Here is a 22,869-nt window from a genome sequence, read left to right as displayed (position 1 = left end):
TCAGTTCCAACTCTTTATTTTTAAATCCCCCAGCTGGCTAAAGACTTAGAAGGAAAGATGAGACAATCATTTGCGTCTTGTCCCAGATGGGCTGTCACTCAGAGGGTCCAGGAAAAGGCTACCAGGGCTGGGCTGGTATGCCGGTAGCTTTGCAACAGCTCCTTGGAAGCTGAGTGGCAGGAGGTGGTCTGCTGTGCAGTCCGGGTAGCAGCAGCGACCCAGCCCCTATGACTTAGAAACATTTCTACAGGCAGAGAGAAGCTGTGATTGGTCCAGCTTGAGCCCAGAGGGGGCACTGGCCGCCTGCTGTGCACACCCTCTTCACTCCCACTGACCAAGCCTCGCCAAAGGGCAGACCCCAGGAGAGCACATGTCCTGCGTCTCTGGACAGAGGAATACAAGCCAAGGGTCCTGGCTGTGGTGGACGCTTAGTTTTAGATGCTCAGCATCGGAACACCCTTCCTGGGTCTGGGGGGGTGGTCCCCCATGTTATGAAGCCGGCCCCGCTGCCACTCGAGGAGGAGGAAGTCTCAGATGCTGGCTTTTCCAACTTCCCTCTCAGCTGACAGCCCCGCCCCAGCTGATGGAACACACCTGCCGGAGTCTGACTTGACGGCTAGTGACTGTATGAAACCTACTCTGTTGACAGGTGGCAGCCTCTACATTTAAAATAGTTTCTGAAAGAGAGGAGGCGGTGGTCCTCGTGACATTGGTCAGCGTTGGGGGCATCTGTGGTGTAAGCTCCAGGGCGTGAGCCCGGTGACCTGGGGCCTTGTTCTTGGCTGGGGAGTCGCCAAGTCTAGTGATCATGTGACTTATCCAATATCCTTTAAGAAACGTGTTTCCTACCCAGCTAGAGTTGCTGTCTGTAATTTGCAACTAACACAGCGGTGAAAGGTGACACAGAGGCCGTGAGAGAATAGAGCCAGTGACTATGAATTCTCCTTGGCAAGTCTATCCTGGGCTTGTATCTGGAAAGGTCTTTCAAAAAGGAAAACTGGAAGGCGTAACCATTGCCCCGTGCCCATTTCAGAAGTAGCTCGGGGCCACACCCTTAGCCCACCAGCTGGAGGCATCTGGCGGCCACCCCGCTGAGACATGTCAGAAACACTCAGGATTGAGGGCCGACGCATGGCTGTCCTGGTGGAGCGGTGCTAGGAATGCTTCCATGGGACGCTGGACAACGTGCCTCCTTAGAGGTGTTCTCAAACGACAGGCGTTTCTTCATCCCGCCACGCTGGTCCGTATTCTGTGGGCAGAGTGACGCCTGGGTAATACTGTAATAGGCCCCCAGTAAGTGCCTTCTTGAGCAATTCATTTTTCAGAATAGCTGACATACTGCAACAAGACAGAGGGAGGAATCACGTGACTTCAGAGTTCAATGGTTACGATGATGCCAGTCCTTCTAAGAAGGCATTTTTGCCAAAATTGCACATATGTTCCTTAAAAACATACACAGTTGTTTTCTGATGGAATTTTTCCCTCTCCCAAACTATCAAACACTGTGTGCATTGGGTTTGAGAATTAGTCTCTCTTGCGGTTTCAGGGGTCTTGTTCCTCAGAGAGTTCTCTTGGTAACTTAAGGATACGGCTTCTCCTAAATGGCTTTGAGGGAACAAGGGCACACTGGGCTCTAAGAAGGTGGCAGTGTGTCTTTACCTTCCCCTCACAAGCAGAGTTATCAGTGGCCAAGTCCGGGAGAACAGAAGGCATTCTGGGAACATGCGAAGTGCAGAGCTGTACAGAACAGATGGCAGGGACTTCAAAAGCATAAGAGTCACCTTGAAAGATGATGGCGCCAAGGGAGGGGGTGGGAGGCTTTTGTACCTTTTGACAAGGAAGCAGGGAAGACAAAAGCGATTTGCCAGACTCCAGCGCAAGTCAACAGAACTGAGAGATGCTCTGCTGTAATTTACATCAAGGGAGGCCGAGCCACCTGTCTTCTTGTCCAGAAATAAATGGCATCCATCAACTGACGAACTTGTTTCTCTTGCCTCCTGATCTTCTGGTCTTTTTTCTTTCTTTTTTTACATAAGGAGCATTTATATCCTCTCTATCCAGGCAGCTATTGCGTAACGATCTCTCCTTTTATTCGCCGCACCTCAGGGGAGTTGCAGAGGCTCTGACCTCCGGACTGATGTCCACTGGGGAGATGCTGGCTTGACCGGACAGCCTCCTGGCTCCCCCAGCCCAGCCTGGGTTGCTACTGGGCATATCTGGCTTCCTGTGACTGGAATTCAAGTTGATTAGTTTTGTTACTCCTTAGCTGCAGAAAAGGGTTTACCAAGAAATGAAATGAAAATGCTCTGTGGCCCGGCACCCTCTTAAACAGAGCTCTCTTATTTCTGCACATCTGCCATACAATCATCATCAGTATTTTAACCCCAAGGCCCTGCAAAATCCAGAACTGCTTTCTATAACATTCAGGTTCTTCTTTTTTCCTATAAAATGTATGCATGTATTTATTTATTATTTTTGGCTCTGTGGGGTCTTCGTTGCTGCCCAGCCCCAAGGTGCCAGGGGCTCCTGGTATGGAAACCTGGGCCCATCCGCAGAGGCCAGGATGGTGGCAGGACACGCCTCTCCCATCCCCCTCGAACATCTGTTCCTCTTCTTGGTGGTGTGGGCCTCAGCTGCTCGTGAAAGGGATCAAGCCTCAGAAGCCTGTTCTTCTTTGAAGCTGACAGCTTGGTGCCTGTGGAAATGTGGTACTATTTCAGGATTTCATTTCAAAGAGGTTTCAAAAGAGTGAATCGAAGGCTCAGTTGAATTGCTTATTATGGCTCTTCTCCTGGCCACCCGCGTCTCGGTTGGTGAGCCCAAACACAGCATCTGCGACTTTGCGCGTCATCCACAGGCAGGTGATCGTTCTAAATTAGCACCTGGCTCATTCTGGAGGGCTGTAACTCTTCTCGAGCCTTTGCCCAAGAAGCAACCGGGCCTTTAGCGGCTTGTACCTTTCTTACATTATCTGTGTTTGAAATGATCCACCAGGGAGTCTATCTGGTGAATGACATGAGTCTTGTTTACGTCAAGCATGTCTTAAAGACACCAGAAATAAAGGCCATGAAAACGCGACTATGAAACGTGGGTGGCTGTGACCCCCCTGGACCCGCCGAGGCAAATGAGAGCAAACTGGCTTCCAAGGGAAGACGGGGCACAAACAGGAAGGCTCCGGGCACTGCGGGGGGCTCGGGGCACGGCGCCAGGCCACCCACACTGTCTCCGGGATCTGCCATGCTGATGGCAGGGCTCTGGGCCGTCCCTACCTTCCCAGCCCAGCCCTCGTCCAGCTCCCTCACACCCCCCCCCCCACCACGCTAAAGCCTGGTCATCTGTTCACACTGGCTTTCCTGCGCAGGCTGAGGGCCTTGAGCACCGAGTCACAGACAGAGCATCTCACACGTGCCGATGAATGACAGAAGGAACCATCTAGTAATCTGAGGAGAAAGGTTTGACATACCGACAGTAATAGGAAGGGGAGGGGATGTGGGAGTCCACTGGAGCAGAAATTGAGAGAGATTTTGGGCACTGTTCTTTTTTTTTTCTTTAGCGGTACACAGGCCTCTCACTGCTGTGGCCTCTCCCGTTGCGGAGCACCGGCTCCGGACCCGCAGGCTCAGCGGCCATGGCTCACGGGCCCAGCCGCTCCGCGGCACGTGGGATCTTCCCGGACCGGGGCACAAACCCGTGTCCCCTGCATCGGCAGGCGGACTCTCAACCACTGCGCCACCAGGGAAGCCCCTGGGCACTTTTCTTTATGTAACTACTCTGTACCTCAGCAAGGAAAATATTATGGTTTCAAACAAATATGAAGCCAAGGCACTGATGTCCCGTGTAGACAGCGCCTGTGCACCACCGAGCGGGTAAGTGAGCCAAGACTCGTGTTCCAGACTCTCTCCCCCAGGGGCAACTACAAAGTGTTTGGCTTGGACTGAAGTGAGGCTCTTTAGCAGGAACCCTCCCTGCCTTTCCTCTGCTTCAAGAATGCTGGTCAGTGCCGCATCCTGACTCTGGGGGGCACTGGGCACCTTGCTGTCCTCTCAAAGCAGCCTGAGCATCGGCTTTCTCCACCTTCACGCAAACTTCCACGCAAAGATCCAATGGCCAAGTTTCCATTTCAGAGGCAGAGTCATCACCAATCTAAGCCGTCACCCTCAACCAGCCAGAGCGCACCACGAGGCCACCAGGTGACTGTCCTTCAGAGTCCATTATCCACAGAAACGGTTTTCCCTGTTGTGTGTCATGCCCACCCCCCATCCCCGTAAGACACCTGGAGAGAAACTCCATCCCTCAGGACCTTGGCAAGGAAAGACTGGCGAGGCCCTGCCCCATCAGGATTTGTCCTCACGCCTCTGCAAGCAAGGCCTCCAGCTACACCCCACCTGAGAGCCTTAAGGCAAAAGTGCTGCTGTGAGAAGGGCTTGAGGCCCCAGCCTGGCCCTGCCGCAGAGGGAAGCATTGAAGAGGGAGCACGGCACGCACTTCTGTGGCGTCTGGTGCTGCAGACTCAGCACGTGGCTCCCCCAGAACACGGTGGGGGTGCCGCTCCCTGCCGGCCGCCACCCCACGACGGGGGCGGGGGCACAGGCCTTCCAGAGGGACTCCCTGCCCATGCCAGCCCCAAAACAACAGTTGGCCCAGCTAGAAGAAGGGTTGGCTTCTCCTCTGCCTTGCTTCTTTTTGGTAAGATTCTGGAAGATGATGTGGGATATTTTCATAAGGCAGGAGAAATCCCTAACTCACGGGTGGCCAAGATAAAATCCTTGAAGACCATGAGCCAAAGTCAAGTGGGAGCAATTTTCTAAATGTTGGTGAAGGAGAACCGTCACGCAAAGGTAGCTGCCAGTAAGACAGCAACAAGCCGAGGAGGAAAGCAAGGCACGAGACAGCCACACCTCTGCACGATGAGTTGTTCTATTTGCTACACATTTTGACCCACAGACAGACTGTACCGTTAAGATGTGCCCCTGGCCAAGGTCCGCAGCTGCTGGAAGGATCTTTTCATCTGGAAGATGTATCACCAGCTCATTGAGCCTGTTCGGCAACTCTGCGAAAGCCAGTTTAAGCTGCCTTCTCACTTCACTCTGCACTCACAAGAGGAGACCAACTTCCGATACCTCCTCAGACTCCAGGAGACCAGATGCTATGACAAACTTCCCAGCAAAATGAATGTAAGAAGATGATCCCAGGGCGCTCCTCGGGGGCGGGCACAGGATTCTGCGGCTTGGACGTATACTGCTTTCAGGTGTGTTACTGCCACCTCCTCCCTGCCAGGGCTGCTGATGGGAAATGCTTTTGTGACAGCACAGGGGATCTTGGGCTCAGAGCGCCGAGGCCCTACTGCATGTGGCAGCCTGAATTGGGCAGCAATTCCTGCAGGTGAGAAGCCACCGCCTTCGTTAGGTAGGTCATTGTCCCGTAAGCCCCGCTGGGAGCACTGTCGTAAAAGAAGTGGCAAATGCCCGTGGCTTGGTCCTTCTCCAGCGTGTCCGTGGCACCGATCGACATCTGCAGCAGGAAAGGGCAGAGGCAACACGTGAGCAGAGCTGGCGCTACCGGCCTAACGGGGGGACAGATGGCCTCTGCTCTGGGCACCGTGTCCCCACCCGCCCGAGCTGGCAGCACATCACTGATTCTAGGATGGGAGGACGGCTTCTTCTAGCTCGACTTTGGTGCAGGCTAAGTGGCTGGTTTACTTGGGGCCAGACATGTCGCGAGGCTGGTGCTGGCACTAGAACCTATGCTGAAATGGGCCTGTCCATCTCCAAAGGTCTTTAGATCTCCCAGTGGCCACTGTGCCATTTTCAAACCAAATGGTTGACATTTTCCCACCATCTGTGATGACATTATCTTTGTTCAAGAATATTTCCTGTTGGTCACAGGATCTCCAGCCTCGACAGAGATAAATGCCAGCCAAGCCGGCTGCACTGCCGCGTCCCCACCTTGGCTCTGGGCACACCCACCTGGTCCTGCAGGAACAGCTGGTTGGCCGTGTGCACGATCTGGTCCACATGGATGATGCCCCCAATGCTGTTCATCTCCGTGTCCGAGAGCAGCGTCAGCACCATGATGGCCTCCACCAGCAGCTGCCGGTACTCAGGCTGCGGCACTCGGTTCAGCACCGACTCAACGTGGACAGCAAACTTGATCTCCTGTGGGGTCATCTGCCAAAGGGACCAGCAGGGGGTCACGAGTGAAGCGAGCACAGACACAGTCCTGTCACCCACGCTGCCCACAGCACCCAGTGGCTCAGCGTAAACGCTGCCTCCTCTCCGGCCACTTTGCTAATTCTGCCCACAGGAATCCTCTGGGGCAGGAAGCTGAGAGCTCTGCCCTGGGCATCAGTCAGCCTGGTCCTAGCATTAGTCACCTATCCCGCTGGACTGCGACTTCCAGGGGCAGGGCCGTTTCTTATTTCTCGTTCTTCATTATTCCTTGTGGTGCACAGCATGGTGCCTTGGGTGGTGTAAAAACTAAAAGATCAATTTTTTAAAAGAATGAACGGGGGAAAGAAACCAGGGAAGATGACTGTTCTCTGCCGTGGGTCCCATAAGCATGGCGAGCAACTTTGCTCTTCTCTTAAGAGAGTTTTCAGAAACAAATCTAAAGATGTCGACAGTCCAGACATACTCTTTCTGAGGGGAAAGAGAAAAGATGATGCAACAAATGTGGGAAAAAAAAACTTTGCAAAACTTGAGGGTTAAGTGTCTAGAAAGATCGGATCTACAAATGCCCTGTATGTAACAAGCTTGAAAGAAGGGCGAGTGGTCAGAGTCCAAGAAATAAAGCACTTAGTGAAAACTCACGGCGTTTGGGTTTTTCCCATCCTACCTCTCGCGTCGTCGAGGATGGGAGCACATAACCGTCGATGGACAGACCGTGACACTGGAGGCAGAACACGCATTTCACATTTCAGTCAGATTCCAGAACGTGATTAAAAACGGCGCGCACACGCTCAAGTCGCTCTGCCCTGGAAGCCAGCACGAGGACTGGCACACGCCAGACTGTCGGAGTTATTTTTAGAGGGCTTGTTCTCACTGCCCACAGGCTGTGTTTTTCGATGGAACCAGCAGGCATCGTTCAGATCTCACCCGAACAACGCCCCAGGGAGCTGCCGGGTCCTCCTCTGTGGGAGCTCCGAGTTTCACTTGGCAACCCGGCCCTGGCGGCTGAGAGGCCCCCTTTGGTGCCAGATAAAGGGAGATGTGCATGTTTCCTGCTGGCGAAGTGATACTTCTATGCCTTTGCAGGCATCTATTTTTGAGATTTCTATAATAAGCACCAATCACAAAAGACTAGAGCACATGCACGCACACGCACACCCGTGTATATAAATAACCAGCGCTGGCTCAATACAAAATGCTGCTTTTTCATAATAAAAGCATCTTGGTATGAAGCCGGTGGAAGCCCGGCCCCAGGAACAGTTCTGGGCTCACAGGCTGCCTCCTGACTCCCTGTGCCCTGGGGACAGCAGCTGCACCGCCTCCGTCCCAGGTGGGCTGAGGATGCAGCGGCAGCAAACGCTCCTTCCTCCTGACAAGAGGCCTCTTCGGGCCCTGCCCCCACGTGGGGACCGGAGTTCAGCTGTGAGGACAAGGACCCCTCTGACCTCTCCATGCCCAGCTCCACGAGGAGGACCTCACAGGGGACATAACGCAGCCGAAAGGGGCTGCAGTACGGGGTCTTAGGGATGCCTCTTCTCTCCTCGCCTCTTCTACTGTGAAATGAGCTAACAAAAATAGTTTAGGGAAAAACTCGGTCCTGCCTGTGGTTCTTGGTTTGCACAGAAGCTTCTAATGGAGGCAGACAGTCCCTCTGGTGGGGCCCAGGGAGACACCGGGACGCTCTGAGGCTGATGAGGGAGCGAGACAGGAGGCGGGGGCAGGGACCAAGGGGCGTGGCTCCTGCGGCTGTTCTGGGTCAGCCGGGTTACGGCGTTTCATCCAGAGCTCTCCCTGCCTTCTCTGGTTCTTGCCTACCTTCCGACTTCTCTGCGTTCCTAAATTACGTCAAAGGTGGCCCCCCACAACCTGGGCTGCCACCTTATCTATCTTGTTGGGTTTCCAGCCAGTGTTTCTCAACCAGTGGCAATTTGCCTCCCGGAGGACACTCGGCAATGTCTGGGGACATTTTGGTTGTCACACCGGGGGGGGGGGGTGCTACCAGCATCTAGCGGGTAGAGACCAGGGATGTCGCTTAACATCCCACAATGCACAGGGCAGCCCCGGAAGTGAGAATTACCCAGCCCCAAATGTCAATGGTGCCGAGGGGGGAGAAACCCTGCTCTAGGCCGTGAGCTACCTAAGGTTGGGGCTTATGTGCCTGTTCTGCAGCCGCCTGCTACCTGTAGGTGCCAGCACGCCTCAGCACCAGTGCCTATGGAATGCAGCACAGTGGCCAAGCTCACCTTCTGAAGGATCTGCCACACCTTCTGGTAAAATCCCACGGGGACTCTGTTGATGGCCCCGTCCAGCCTTCTCCTGCGCAGCCACTGGCCCTGCTGCTCCCCCCAGCCGATGTGATGCCCACCTGAGTCTGACGATGACGTGCCCGTGGGTGAGGATGGGGTGCTGGACCTCTGCAAGACAGAAAAGGTGCGGCCTTCAGAAGCCTCACAGCCGGCACCCCCTGGCAGTGCTGGTCACCGAGAGGGCGGCTCCGTAAACCAGTCAACACCACCAGCTGGATTCACTCCTTCCTGCCCCGGTTCGTTTACTAAGCTCCTTCCGTGCACTCTTCCCAGCCCCCAAGAGGAAGTACAGCATAAGAAGCCCCTGACCCAACGGAGAGGCCGAGCAGGTCAGGGGGTGGGCTCTGGGGGGGCTGCAAATCCCGACTCCACATCGGCTGCTCCAGTCTCTAACTTGCCGCGAGCACGCTCAGCCTCATCTGAGCAGTGGGGCACAGGTGCGCACCCCGAGTGCAGATGCGGGAAACCCTGGGAGCACGCCCGGCCGTGGGGTCGGCAGGCACTGCTGCTGGAGGGCTTGGGGAGGTCTCGGACCTGGAGGAGGTGACTCCTCGGGTGCCGCAGCCCACGGAGACCAACGCCACAGTGACCACTTTCCTCCTGTGGCGCCGCGGAGAGTGGTGGTCACTCCCCTGCAGTGCAGCTGCCACGAGAACACAACACAGCGCAGGGCAAGGCTCTGGAGCCCTGGAAGGAGGGAAGGCTGGAACCCACGTTTGTGGCGGGGCCTCAGGGGCTATGGTATTTCCACCTTCCTTTTCAATCGCTTTCTACTTTGCCTGTTCTCAGCACGGCACTTTATCCTAATTTGGGGCGATGACCACCTCCGAGCCAGGAGCCTTTGCTGAGGCAGGAGGGGTATCACCTCCTTCCCACCTCCTCCCCGAGGCTGGATTTATTCCGGCCTCCACGAGGGAAGCGCTGGGGCAGGGCCAGCAGTTTTGCTTCTGCCTCGGGAGCCACAGGCCCGCCCACGACTGCGGAGGCAGCTCTGAGAGGCTCCCAGTGGGGCCTGAGACCAGGCCTGAAAGCGGTTCCCTCAGCGGTGGCCTCCCTGCGGCAAAGCTCACACCTGCTTTCTTCCCGTGGATGGATTCTCACCCCTTGGCCTCTGGGTCGGGGAAGGGATAACCTTCATCCTTACACATTATCTCTGTTCTGGACTACCTGGCACTTTCGTTTCTCAGTGTGCAACGTCAAATTTAAAGGTTTAAAATGCAATCCCAATGTCAAGCAGGCCAGCAGGGCAGGAGTCTTCTTGGAGCGCACTGAGACTTCATCGGATGTTATTTTGAAAAGGCTGTTAGGCTGGGTTATTCCATTGGGCTCATTACTGCCATTTAAATACGGCAACAATTAGATACAAATAAAAGTAATTACAGCCACGCTCATCAATGACTCAGCTGGTTTTCTGCCTCTAGTTTCGCAAGGAGGATTCAGACTCGCCTCTGCAATGAGAACACTTCCTAGCCTTCCATCTCAGCTGCGGCCTCAAGCCAAGCGGGGGGGGGGGCATTCTGCGTACAAAGTGCCAATCAGCACGTGCTGGCAGTGGTTCACTCCCGTGACTCAACGGAAAGGCACATAACCACTGCCTCGAAAGTTCCAGAAGCTCCTGGGAATTGGTGAGAAAAGTGCTCCTCAGTCATACCCCACCGAGGAGCATAAGCAGAGAGCTCAAGATGGAAAAACAGAGCTCAGTTCCACAGGTTCTCGGCTTTCTTTCTAGCCTCTACTCATAATCATAGTCAAGTGGAAACACTTAAACCTGTTCACATCTTCGGAAGTGAGGGAGGTGGCGGGAGCACGAGAAGGGCAACGAGAGGATTCAGACACCATAAACGAGAATGAGGTGGCGAAGGGGACAATGGCTGGGAGACACTGTTTACCACAGACTTGGAGGAGTGTGCGCTGCCGGATGGGGCCTGGCTCACAGAAAAGAGCTACAAAACAAAGAGAGTCCACTCAGTCATGTGCAATGACACCAAAGGATGCACGCAGAGAGAAGGAACATAGAACAGCCTCAGAAACAGCCAAGGAAGGAAGAGGCAGAGGATGCGGGTGGCCACAAGTTCTCACTCACCCCCCCAGGCAGATGGCCTGCAGAGCAGCGGGCAGAGCTCTGGGCTCGCGCAATAGAGGTCCCGGGAAATGCTTTCTCTGAGTGTGGAGTGTTCCCATATCTAGTCAGATGTGGAGGGTGCCTCATCAAGTTAGCACACGACTTATTTTCCAAACTCCCAGCCATGAAATGCTAATCTTTTATGTTAATTTTGGAAAGAGGATAATATACTTCTTTGATATAAGTGGCCAAATACAAAACTTGTACTGGCTAACTGAATCTAAACCCATCAAAGAAAAAAGGTGATCATTTTGTCCCCGTAATATGTAAGGACGGCACTAAATGGAGACGGAAGGAACCACCCATATTCAGCCACAGTCAGCGGCCATCGGGATGTAGGTAACAAGAGGGACAGTGCCACCTAGTGGTGGGCAAAGGAAGATGTTTGGAAAATCTGTTCCTTACTTGGAAAGAGCATAAATTCGAATGAGACAGCATGGACGTTTTTCCCTGGGACAACACAGAGAATCCGCGTGTCAGTATGTGACTCCTCTGAGCTCTCTCACAGAGACATTAAATCATTAGGAAAGGGGCTCTGATCTTCTGGATGGAGGAGGCGAAGGAAGTATGTCACAAGGGTGACATAAAAGAACAGTATCCTTACATTTTCTTTTCCTTCCAGGGTTAAATTCCCCCAGGCAATCTAGGGACAGGAAGTAGCAGTATTCTTTCTACTGCTATAATCAATGACCACAATCTATTTGTCCCTATTTCTTCCCTTTTTTTGAACAGAAACTCCTGCCGAGGCAGAACCCGGGACCATCCCTTTCACATAGCCTCCTGTAAAATCCAAGTTTGATACATGGATTTGTTTAAAGGCGCAGGGCTCTCCTGCTTTCAAGTCCAGTGCTCTGCCTGTCCCCAGGGCTGCCTCCCACAGCCTGCAGAGTCCCCTCCACCCAAGCATGTTGGACGGGCAGAACCGTTCTCCACCCACTCAGACTCTCTGTACTCACAGCCTTGCTTTCCCCATTCAAGCCAGAAAGAACATGAAGCACAGTAAAGGAGGAAACAAGACAAAGATGTTTCACCTGTTCATCAGCACTAAATCGCCTAGTCATCTGAAAGTAAAAATACATCAGAAGATAAACAAAAACCAGTTTCAAATCAAGGATGCCTTACTACTTCTATCACCCTCTAGATTGTCCAAGGAAGTGTTGCTCCAGCTGCAGGGTGTGACCCTCAGTGCCTCACAGACTCAATCTACTGAGTCATCATTTGAAATGGAGAAGAAAATCCGAGTGTGTCTCTCACTGCAGGTCACAGTCAGAAGGAAAGAAACTATTTCCTACTGTAGATCACTGTCAAGTCCTACCACAGTAACCGGCACATTAGGACTGAAAGGCTGTTGACTTGCAGTCCTGTGGGATCAGTTGAGAAGGAACTTACTGTGAATTAAATAAAGGTGAGCACAAAAGAGACACCTATGGATGGTGGAAAATAAAGGTGTCTCTGTTTCACCTGAAGGACACATTTGATGGAGAGATGATTCAGTTACCTTTTGCGCGACTCTACTTTTTAAATGGCTGTGATCCATTTGAATGACTAGTTCTCGGGCAACAGGCAAACACGGGGAAGGGTATTTTCCAGAATGCTCGCATAACACCTTAACGTTAAGGATGAGCATGTGGTGGGTGCACGTGAGTGGCTCTGGGATGTCTGGGCACAGGGTGTGTTCAGATTCCAGGACAGAAGGGATGGCACGTCCTTTACAAAGCAGGCTGTACCCTGCATGCCTTGGGTTTCTATCACTTTCTGACTTGAGCCCAGATAGGAAAACCACTTCTTTCCTGGCGCCGAGAGCTCTTCTTACCTGTTTCATCTCACTCCTCAGCCTGTTGATGCCACTCCTCTCGGTTTTGGTGACTCCAGTATGTCCCACCTCATGGATGGAGATGGCAGGGCTGGATGTGGAGGAATGGATAGGCCGCACTGGAGAGGAAACACACACATCGTTCTTAGAAACGATATTTTGTCCACCCTGAGAGGAATGCATGCATGTGCTTATTTTTTTAATTAATTATTTTATTTTATTTATTTTGTTTTTGGCTGCGTTGGGTCTTTGTTGTTGCGCGTGGGCTTTTCTCTGGTTGTGGTGAGCGGGGGCTACTCTACTCTTCGTTGCGGTGCACAGGCTTCTCATTGCAGTGGCTTCTCTTGTTGCAGAGCACGGGCTCTAGGCGCGCAGCCTTCAGAAGCTGTGGCTCACGGGGTCTAGAGCGCAGGCTCAGTAGTTGTGGCGCACGGGCTTAGTTGCTGCGCGGCATGTGGGATCTTCCCGGGCCAGGGCTCGAACCCGTGTCCCCTGCATTGGCAGGTGGATTCTTAACCACTGCGCCACCAGGGAAGCCCGCATGTGCTTATTTTTATCCGCGTCTCTCTCTCCCACTCGACCATGCACTCCATTAGAGGTGGCCGTGTCTGCCCTGGCCAGCGCTCTGTTTCCAGCACCTGGGGCAGCGCCTGCTACACAGCACAGGCTCAATATGTGTTTGAGTGGATGAGTGACAGAGTGAACATCACTTAAGCAGCATGCAGAAAACACTGAGTGGCCAGGAAACCCTTCAATGATTTGGATATGTCTTTTAAAATAATTTTTTACTTCTCCAAATGCACCCCCTTCCTTGCAGAAAACTGAGACCACCTAATTAAGGTCCAGCCTTGGGGCCGGAGAGGGAAGTCCTGGGAGAACAAGCCGACCAAAGGCTGGAGGTGGCGAAGACACACAGAAGGGGCAGGGAGGATCCGTCACCTGGCTCCACTCTGCTGCCCGCCCTGCCCCCACTAACCGGTTCTCCACGGTGTGCTCACAACGATCATTCTTAAAGGCACGTGTGACCATGTCACTGTCCACCTCGAATCCTTCTTCAGGTTAAAGCCTCACAGGGGCACACAAAGCCCTACCGACTTGAGCCCACCCGCCGCTCTTAGCTGTCCCCTCCAGGCCAGCCACTCAGCACTGGGCATTGCACAGGCGGCTCCCTCCTGGCCTGCCTGCTCCCCTCTGCCAGGTGCGTCCTCTCCTTCTGAAGGCCCGACTCTAAGGTCATTTCCTCGGGCAGCATCCTCTGCGTGCCCTGCCTTCCCACCCACCCCACCCCCGAAGCCATGGGAGTAGGGCACTGCCCAGAGGAGTAGAGACAAATAAGGAGCCAAAGGACAGCACAGAGGGAGGACCCACAAAGGAGACACGACGATTAGCCAGAGAGGGAGGAGGGACACTGGGAGAGTGGAAAACGGAACCCAAAGGGGTCTGGGAAGCTACAGTGGGGCCTGTATAGAGTGGGCATTAGCTGAAAATACTCATCTCCGACATCTCAGGATGTAATAAAAATTCTAAGACTATTTGAGTTTCCTGATTTATAAAAATTGAACAATTACAAAGGACAATTAACAAATGATGCTGTACGCAAAAAGACAGGACCTCTTCTGGCCTTGCTTGCAATTAGACATATTTATGGTTTCAAGTGACATTACTCTGTTTAATAACAATTTTTAGTAATTATCTGTGTCAAACCACATATATTATTTTGATGAGCAGAACACATTAAATATTAATCTTACATATTTACATTTCAAGGACTGTGCATTTGAAAGAACTGAAAATTACTTTTGGAAAAGGATCTTGACCATTCCTCAGGAAAGGAGAAAACCCACCAAAACACACCTGATCGCACGATGCCGGTTTGGTTGCCTGCTGGTGCCCACTCGAAAGAAAAGATCCGAAGTACCCAATGTCCTTATTAAATAAAAAGAATGACAGCCCACACTGCATTTCTTTGGCTTGATGAAACAAATTCACCAATGTGTCTGCAAATCATTTCACCTTATTATGAGGAGGGTAAATGATAATTGCTTCAATTATAATTAGGGAGCATTTGAGAACAGAATTCCACCAGGACTTGGGCGATTATATTTCCTAGCACTGCAAACAGGGTTCCGGTACAGATAAAAAGTGAGAGAGAGCAAGAAGGGGACGAGGCAAACTCACTCAGCAAGAAGGTGCTGTGAGGCTGCAGAGGGCTTTTATCTGGGCCCATGAAGGGTGATGGGGGTCTAACTGAAAACCAACCCACACTAAAGGTGGGGCCCTCAGGTGCTGGGAAAAGACAGCCCTTGCATGCTGACACCTTGGTCACCTCACCTGCTCCTAACCCCTGTGCACAAGTGACAGTGCCTGGACCAACTGCAGAAGGAGGGAGGCCGCAGGCCAGGGTGTGCACCACGCCCACATGGGACCGCAGCTCTCCCAGCCAGCCGACGAGGGGTCACAAAGCCCTACAAGTCACAACCTTAAACCTAGAACTCTGTCCATCTCAGTGAAGTAGGAACCTGCTACCCAAACATTATGTCCCGAATCGCGATTACTGGTGTTGATCTGTATAGAAATGAAGCAGTTCCAGGCCACGCTGGACACGTCAGTCCAGCCCTCTCTGACCCCCTCCCCTCAGTAAGATGGGCATTTACTTACCGCTTCTTTCAACACCAAACTCCTTTCCACTTAAAATATGGTGTAGGAGATTTTTCATATCGAAAGGGCTGAGGTTCATCAAACTTTCAGAAGCTTCTTCTCCTAAAAACAAACATCGTGTAAGTGTCCCGACACAGGCCTGGTGGCAGTGGAAGGTAGAGTGGCGTGGGCGTGGGGTGGTGGTGGAGACAAAGGGTACTGTGGGAGGTCTCCCTGCTCAGGATCACCTCTCTACTGCTTCAGGACTGAAAGGTACCGATCCTTGGTGATTCTAAATGCTGCTATTTAAGTTGTATATTTTCTTAACTCAGACGCATAATTTTTCTCACTGTAATAACCCCCAATGTTGGAATGCCCCTTGCAGTTGATTTACATATTTAAATTGGTAGGATTTCTCCCAGCAGAGGTTTTATGAAATGGGGGGTGACATCTCACCACAAGGAGAAACAGTGAGGAACTCAGATGTCAGGAGCAGAGCAGAAGATTCTAGTACCTCATTTTCCCTAACCTATGAAATTCAACACCCTGTGCTGGTTGGTTTGGCGGAAGTTACATCTAAACGAGAGAATCTGGTGAAGCCGTGAGCCCACCCAAAGGCTCAGAAGCCCTGGTTCCAGAATACTTGAGCAGGGCTCCCCAGGGGCGGGTGGGTGCAGGAGCTGTGGGAGCCGCGCGTGAGAATCGCACCTGAACAGTTCAGGCTCCGCGCCAGCTCCGTGGCCATCACCTGAATGATGAGTCCAATCCGGAGTCTGAGCATCTCCACGAAGAGGCTGGGCTGTGCCCTGACATACATCGCCAGGTAAACCACAATCTCCTGACACAGACAGACGTGGAGACAGGGCTTCAGAGACTGGCTGGTGGCGGAGAAGCCCCTGCTGCCCCGAGACAGCCCTGCCCCTCCGTGGCCAGCTGACCTGTGTGAGCACGGCGATGCTGATGTCCTGCCCGCTGGCTTCGTAGATGAGTTCTGTGAGCTCCTCGGGGGGAAGAGGCCTAGGAAGGAGCGTCAGGACACAAACACCACGAAAGATGCCTCCTAGTCCTCTATGGAATATCCTCCTTTTCCTGCTGGAAGTGCTCGAGTGACAGTGTCTATAAAAAGCCTCTCTTCCTGAATGGTGGACAGCACTGATGTTTTCCCCCCAGGTACCGCCCCCAAACCTGAGGCCCCAGGTTGAAACCTTACGCGGAGATGGTCTTCTCCCGGGGTTCTGGCGGCAGGCCCACCGTGAGCTGCTTCTGGTGCGACAGCAGGTCCGTGCAGGCCTGCACGTTTAGGAAAAGGGGGAGGGGGAGGGAGATTAGCAAAGCCGGTGGGGAAGGACCACTGCCAATAAGATCATAAATTTACCTTTACAAACTTCATGACCCATGCTGCTATTTATTTGAAAATTCATACACAGACCCCAGACTGAGCAACCCAGCCAGAGTTGGGTCCCCGTGATCTTTGTCCCCAAAATGTGGTCCCAGGCCTGGCTCTGCAGGGCCTATTAGTGGGTATTTTATGCTCACCCCCTGTAGCAAACACACTGGATTCCCTGATATTCCATAAGGAGGATGAGTTGCTATGAGTCCTAAAATACTGATGTTAAGAGTTAATGACCATATTATAGTCCTAAGTTGCCAGTTTCCCCATTATTCACATATAATAAATACCATCACCTTACTAAAACAGTGAACTTGGGGACTTCCCTAGTGGCACAGTGGTTAAGAATCCGCCTGCCAATGCAGGGGACACGGGTTCGAGCCCTGGGCCGGGAAGATCCCACATGCCACGGAGCAACTAAGCCCATGCGCCACAACTACTGAGCCTGCGCTCTAGAGCTCGTGAGCCACACCTACTGAGCCCACGCGCCATAACTACTGAAGCCTGCGTGCCTAGAGCCCATGCTCTGCAACAAGAGAAGCCACCGCAATGAGAAGCCCGCGCACCACAATGAAGAGTAGCCCCCGCTCGCCGCAACTGGAGAGAGCCCATGTGCAGCAATGAAGACCCAATGCAGCCATAAAATAAATAAATGAATGAATGAATGGGGAAAAAAAAGAACCTGAATGTCATAGAAAGCAATTCTGGATTTTGCAGGGCCTTGGGGTTAAAATACTGATGATGATTGTATGGCAGATGTGCAGAAATAAGAGAGCTCTGTTTAAGAGGGTGCCGGGCCACAGAGCATTTTCATTTCATTTCTTGGTAAACCCTTTTCTGCAGCTAAGGAGTAACAAAACTAATCAACTTGAATTTCATTTCCTCTGCCTGTCTTCCAAGAACAGTGGGAGGTCAGGACAGAAGGCCCAGCTCCGTCTGTATATTAAACAACGTGTTTCCTTTACAAATGAAGGTGCTTGCCTCCAGCTTTCCTAATAGGAAGACGGCACCGGGCTAGAGAAGACAAACAGACACCCTTCACGTGCATGGTGGTTCTGACCTCAGCCAGGACTTCCACTTTCTTCTTGAGTAGGCCAGAGATGTAGCGGATCAGACCCCACTCCTGGTTCAAGCCGGCTTTTCCATAGAGCTCACTGAGGAGGTTGTGAACAGTGACCCCGTGCTGTCCAGAGAGATTTGTGTCCCAGCTGGGACCCCTGTCAAGACATGGAAAACCCCAGAAGTATGGCCCAGAACGTTTCAAGGCCAGATTCTCTTACAATAGAGCTCACTTGGCAGGGAGGGGAATGAATCACCACGCATTCTGCCAAGTGCCTGGGGGCTTCCCAGTGCCTTTGAGTCTCACCGAGAGGGCTGCGTCGTCTTCTGTCTATTTGAAACAGAAGCCTAACATCAGGAAATGATGAGGTCCTGGCCTCACCCAGCCTTCTCATCTTGGCAGGGCAACACTAGTAGGTAGAGAAGGGGATGGGAGTCTGTTCACGGTGAGTCTGGGTAGCTTGGGTGACTATGACCATGATGTGGCTTGTTGGAAGGCCAAGAAGCCTAGGACAAAGAGCAAGGAGAAGAGAGAAAGCTCAACCTAGTGAAGACCACCCACTTACTTTATTACATACAGAATGTACAGAATGTCCGCTTGGTCCTGTAGGTTCGAACAGTCTTTCAGCTGCTCAGCCAGCTTCTCACAGTCTATGTTGCCGTGGTCATCTCTGGGAAACTGGAAGTCATCTTCGGGGGCCTGTCCATACAAAAGCCAGAAAGCAGGGGAGGGGGGCTGAGCATGCCAACTTCCAGAAGACCAGGAAGTGACACACCAACCCGGTCTTGGAACTCTGCTGCTGTGCTATGCTACAGGTTTTCATTGTATCTTTTGGGGCTTTTTGTTTATATTCCTGATCGGTGAATCATTGTGTTAGTGGATGTTTGCAGGAGACTGAACTGAACAGGTTAAAATATGTGTAAATTTTATTTATGTAAAGGTCAAAAACAGGCAAAACCAACCCCTGGTGTTAGAATTCATGCTAGCAGTTACCTTTCGAGTGGAGGGGGAGGAAGCGACCGGGAGGGACACAAAGGGCGCTTGTTACGCACACGGGTCTGTTGGCTCAGTGATAATTCATTGAGCTCTATACTTATATTTTATATACTTTTCTCTATATATGTTAAACTTCAATAAAATGTTTTTTGAAGGCAAAACACACATAAAAAATATGTGAGTTTTAAACAACCTAAAATTGTGGTTAGGTTAAAATAGTCTCCAACAGACGCTGAATCTTTCTGATAAAATCAAAGGGAACTTTGGATAAAATAACAAATTATGGGAACTAGTGGGGAACACCCTGGGATTTTATTCTCCAGAGGAATCTTTTTCTGGTTTTGTGCCCTGCTCCACAAGTAGCCCGGCTTTGGCTGGCTGGCACAGCTAGGACGGGGCTGGTAGCGAGCTAGCTCATTTCCTCTAATGTGACACAGATTCTGATGAGTAGGCAGAATGTCAGTAGCCATCTCCTACACGCAAAATATAAAGGTTTGCATCAAATTCAGTGTGCATACCGACACAAACCAGAAGCCAGACAACTAAGTGAGTGGGTGCACATCAAAACCCAGAACTTCTAATCCTGAAAGTTCTGGATACCAAGAAATGTGCTCTTTTGAGTTCAACCATTTAAAAGAGTTCTTGGGGCTACACCAGCACCAAAGAACATCACACTTTTTGAAAAAGTGATTCTAAATACTTTACCTTTTTTAGGAGTGGCTGAGGACAATCAACAAGATTCAGCGATTTACGGTGGGCACTTAGGACTTTAGTTGGCAAAGCCATGGGAACAACTAGAAAACAAACGAATAAAGAGAAAGCTCTTCGGAGCAGGAGGAAGGATAAAATACTTCTTTTAAGAGGTACGGTGGCTACTCCCTATTCAGTACAAACCAAGTAAGAAATGATTACTTACTTAGTTTCACTGATTTCAAAAAGAATTTTTCATGTGGCCACATCATGTGCTAACTCTGGAAATAAGAAATGAGCAGGACACACACAGATCTTGCTTTAAGGAGCTGAATTCCACTTTTCTCTCTTAGAATTCAGGGAAAACTACATAGCATCTAGGACTGGAAGGAGACTTAGAAATGATTGAGTCCAGCTTCTTTTTCTTTCAGATGTGGAAACTGAGAACCAGAGAGGGTTTGTCCAAGGTTTGTCCAATGACCTTGTCATTTGCCCAAGGTCACTGGCCTTCTCATAATCGAGGTGTACCAGCTTCCTGTCCACTGTGTGTTTCACTTTGCCACTGCTGGGTGTTAGCGCTTCTGTTTTTTTAACCACCTAATTAATTAATTAATTTTGGGGGCTGCGCTGTGCAGCTTGCAGGATCTTATTAGTTCCCTGACCAGGGACTGAACCTGGGCCCCAGCAGTGAAAGCACTGAGTCCTAACCACTGGACCATCAGGGAATTCCCCTTTTAACCACCTTTAGATGTTATCAGTATTTATTCATTAAGCCATCTCTGTCTGCCAGGGTATGTCATATCACCTTGGGAAAATAGGAAGCTTTCCAGGTAAAGATGAGGTATATTTAAAAGGCATTTATAGGGCTTCCCTGGTGGCACAGTGGTTAAGAATCCACCTGCCAATGCAGGGGACATGGGTTCAAGCCCTGGTCCGGGAAGATCCCACATGCCGCGGAGCAGCTAAGCCCGTGCGCCACAACTACTGAGCCTGCGCTCTACGGCCCACGAGCCACAACTACTGAGCCTGCGTGCTGCAACTACTGAAGCCCACGTGCCTAGAGCCCATGCTCTGCAACAAGAGAAGCCACCACAATGAGAAGCCCACGCACCGCAATGAAGAGTAGCCCCTGCTTGCCGCAACTAGAGAAAGCACGTACACAGCAACAAAGACCCAACACAGCCAAAAATTAAAAATAAATAAATTTTAAAATAAATAAATAGAAGGCATTTATAGACCTTCAGGTAACACTAGTGGATTAAACATAAGTTTTAGTTTCTCTTAAACCCCCACTAACACTACAAAAAATAATAATTTTTAAAAAGGCAAATCCTAAAGAATAGGGAAGCAGGAGAGAAGACAATAGTAACATTTTGGAAGTGGGAAAGCTGAAGGATGAAAACATTTAGTGGACACAAGGCAACCAAACCCAAGACTGCAGTGGGGAAAAGCAAGAACCAGTCAGATTTCTAACAGAGAATCCTCAGAAGTCTAAGGAGCTTGCTGCTCCATGGACCTCTAGAACTTGGGGGTCCAGAGAGGGTAACCATAAGAAGGAAGATGGAGAAGAAGGTGTGTGAGAGGCAGTGAGCTCCCTAGATGCCTTGTGCAACTCCACACAGCTTGGCAACTGCCTTGCTCACCCTGATAGAAGGCTAGAAGGTCTCTCTGAAGAGGGTAAAAAAGGGGTGGTATGTGTGTCTCTGGAGGGGATGCTGACCCACATGTCTGAAGGTGTGGGTACATTCCTTGGGGGAATAAATGACTGTATAGCTCGAGGCAATCAGACCCTTACAGGTTAGAAAGGAGATTGCAAAGGAGATCGCAGAACATCTCTGGGAAATCTGCCCTGCCTTCACCCATAAACCCAACAGGCCCCATTTACAGGTACAGGCTTGGAGATTCTTATATGCATGAGCAGTTAACCAAGGAACACCCAGCACTGGAGGAAAGACTCTACTCTGGAAGATAGAAACCAATACAAACAGGAACAATTGACTTGGGGGAAATGGAAACCATTTAGGGAGAAGAAAATGTAAAAACAAAAACAAAAAGCCCTGCCATTAATTCTTAGAGTAATAAGAATTATATTGCATTCATGAAACAAGAACAGATACAATTCAGAGAACAAAGATTTAAAACATGACAGCAAAAGTGGAAAAACTCAACTGAGCAGGTGGAACAAAAAGTTGAAGCAATTGCCCTCAGACCAGATCAAAAGACAGAGAAATGGAACACAGGAGAGAAACGATAAAGACTTCTTCAGGAGGTCAACATTGGAATCATCAAGTACCAGAAAGAGAGGACAGAGAAAATGTAGGGAAGGAAATGAGTCAAGGAATTTTTCAGAAAAACTTTACAGGACTAAAAAACATAAATTTCAAGATAGAGAAGGCCCACTGAGTAGCCAACACAGTGGATGAAAATACACCCAGAACAAAGCACATCATTGAAATTTCAGAACCTGAGAGAAAATCCTACAAACTTGGAAAGAGAATAACAGTTTATATTTCAAGGATCAAAAATCAGAATGGGGCTTCCCTGGTGGCACAGTGGTTGAGAGTCCGCCTGCCGATGCAGGGGACACGGGTTCGTGCCCCGGTCCGGGAAGATCCCACATGCCGCGGAGCGGCTGGGCCCGTGAGCCATGGCCGCTGAGCCTGCGCGTCCGGAGCCTGTGCTCCGCAACGGGAGAGGCCACAACAGTGAGAGGCCCGTGTACCGCAAAAAAAAAAAAAAAAAAAAGAAATCAGGATGGGTTCCGATTTCTCAGAAGCAACACTGATAGCTAGAAGACAATGAAGAGATGCTTTCAAAATTCTTAAGGAAAATTTATTTTCAATCTAGAATGCTATACCCAGCCTAACTCTCAAATGGAGAATTTGTAGATATTTTCAGACTTGAAAGGTCTCAACAATTTTACCCACCATGAACTGTTTCCTAGGAAACTACTGGATGTCCTCCACCAAAATAAGATAGTAAGCTAAGAAAGAGGAAAAGTTGAGATACAGAAAACAGGAGAGCTAACAAAGGAGACAAGGAAGTCTCCCAGATGATGATGAAGGAACATCCCAGGATAAGATCTACATCCCGGACGTGGAGGGTGGCCAGGCCAAAAGGGGCAGTGAACTCCAGAAACAAGCAAGTTAAGGGCTGTCATTACTGTGCCCTCTTCCATTGCACCATTTCTTAAAACCTACTGAAACTGTTCTAGAATGTATTCCACCAAAGGAATAAATTGAGAAAGGGGAACATGCCAGAATCAAGAAACAGGGAACCCAACTGCAGAGACAAGCAAAGGAGATTCCAAGGATTATCGTAAAGAAAAGACCCAGGATGCCAGGTATGCAAGAGGCTTAGAGTGCAATCAGCCAGATGGGAGGAAACTTTCGGACTCTAAGAAAAGCAGTGGAACCGTGAGATTCATACATGATTCACCTTGTGGAAATTTGTATTGCGAGGCCATTGGAAGGTGTAGAAAGGAAGCGAAGCAAACTAAAAGATAGGGCAACTGTTAACTTTAGAGAAAACGAAGAGGAAAAATGATAATGTAGTATATTATTATACTGAGTTGGGAATAATATTTGCATACATACAATGACAGAAATAGTGAATACTGATTTAACTAAACCTTAATACAACTGCATGGATAGGTTAGGGGAAGTGAAGCAGAGGAGTGGTGATTTAA

At 50.6% G+C, this 22,869-nt stretch overlaps 1 protein-coding gene across 6 annotated transcripts in view; it reads right to left on the bottom strand.

Annotated features, from left to right (window-relative positions):
* Window positions 1-22,869, bottom strand: part of PHKA2 (phosphorylase kinase regulatory subunit alpha 2) — an 86,982-nt gene continuing 64,113 nt past the window's right edge. For 2 of the 6 annotated variants that reach the window (XM_030843783.2, XM_060292639.1), the window contains exons 20-33: window positions 19,197-19,285; window positions 18,061-18,194; window positions 17,496-17,652; window positions 16,256-16,335; window positions 15,984-16,062; window positions 15,754-15,883; window positions 15,067-15,168; window positions 12,409-12,527; window positions 11,627-11,656; window positions 10,363-10,416; window positions 8,411-8,581; window positions 6,835-6,888; window positions 5,967-6,167; window positions 1-5,511 (exon numbers count right to left, since the gene is read on the bottom strand). In XM_030843783.2, coding sequence (XP_030699643.1) covers window positions 5,341-5,511; window positions 5,967-6,167; window positions 6,835-6,888; window positions 8,411-8,581; window positions 10,363-10,416; window positions 11,627-11,656; window positions 12,409-12,527; window positions 15,067-15,168; window positions 15,754-15,883; window positions 15,984-16,062; window positions 16,256-16,335; window positions 17,496-17,652; window positions 18,061-18,194; window positions 19,197-19,285 — 1,571 coding nt within the window. In that variant the 3' untranslated portion in view covers window positions 1-5,340. Of the gene's footprint in view, window positions 5,512-5,966; window positions 6,168-6,809; window positions 6,889-8,410; window positions 8,582-10,362; window positions 10,417-11,626; window positions 11,657-12,408; window positions 12,528-15,066; window positions 15,169-15,753; window positions 15,884-15,983; window positions 16,063-16,255; window positions 16,336-17,495; window positions 17,653-18,060; window positions 18,195-19,196; window positions 19,286-22,869 lie in introns of those variants that run through there. The other 4 variants (XM_060292641.1, XM_060292640.1, XM_060292643.2 and 1 more) reach the window with 4 other exon arrangements.

Source organism: Globicephala melas, chromosome X (assembly GCF_963455315.2).
Source record: "Globicephala melas chromosome X, mGloMel1.2, whole genome shotgun sequence".
NCBI classification, from domain to species: domain Eukaryota; kingdom Metazoa; phylum Chordata; class Mammalia; order Artiodactyla; family Delphinidae; genus Globicephala; species Globicephala melas.
Note: the sequence above shows the minus strand (reverse complement) of the source record. Positions and strands in the feature narration are given on the sequence as shown.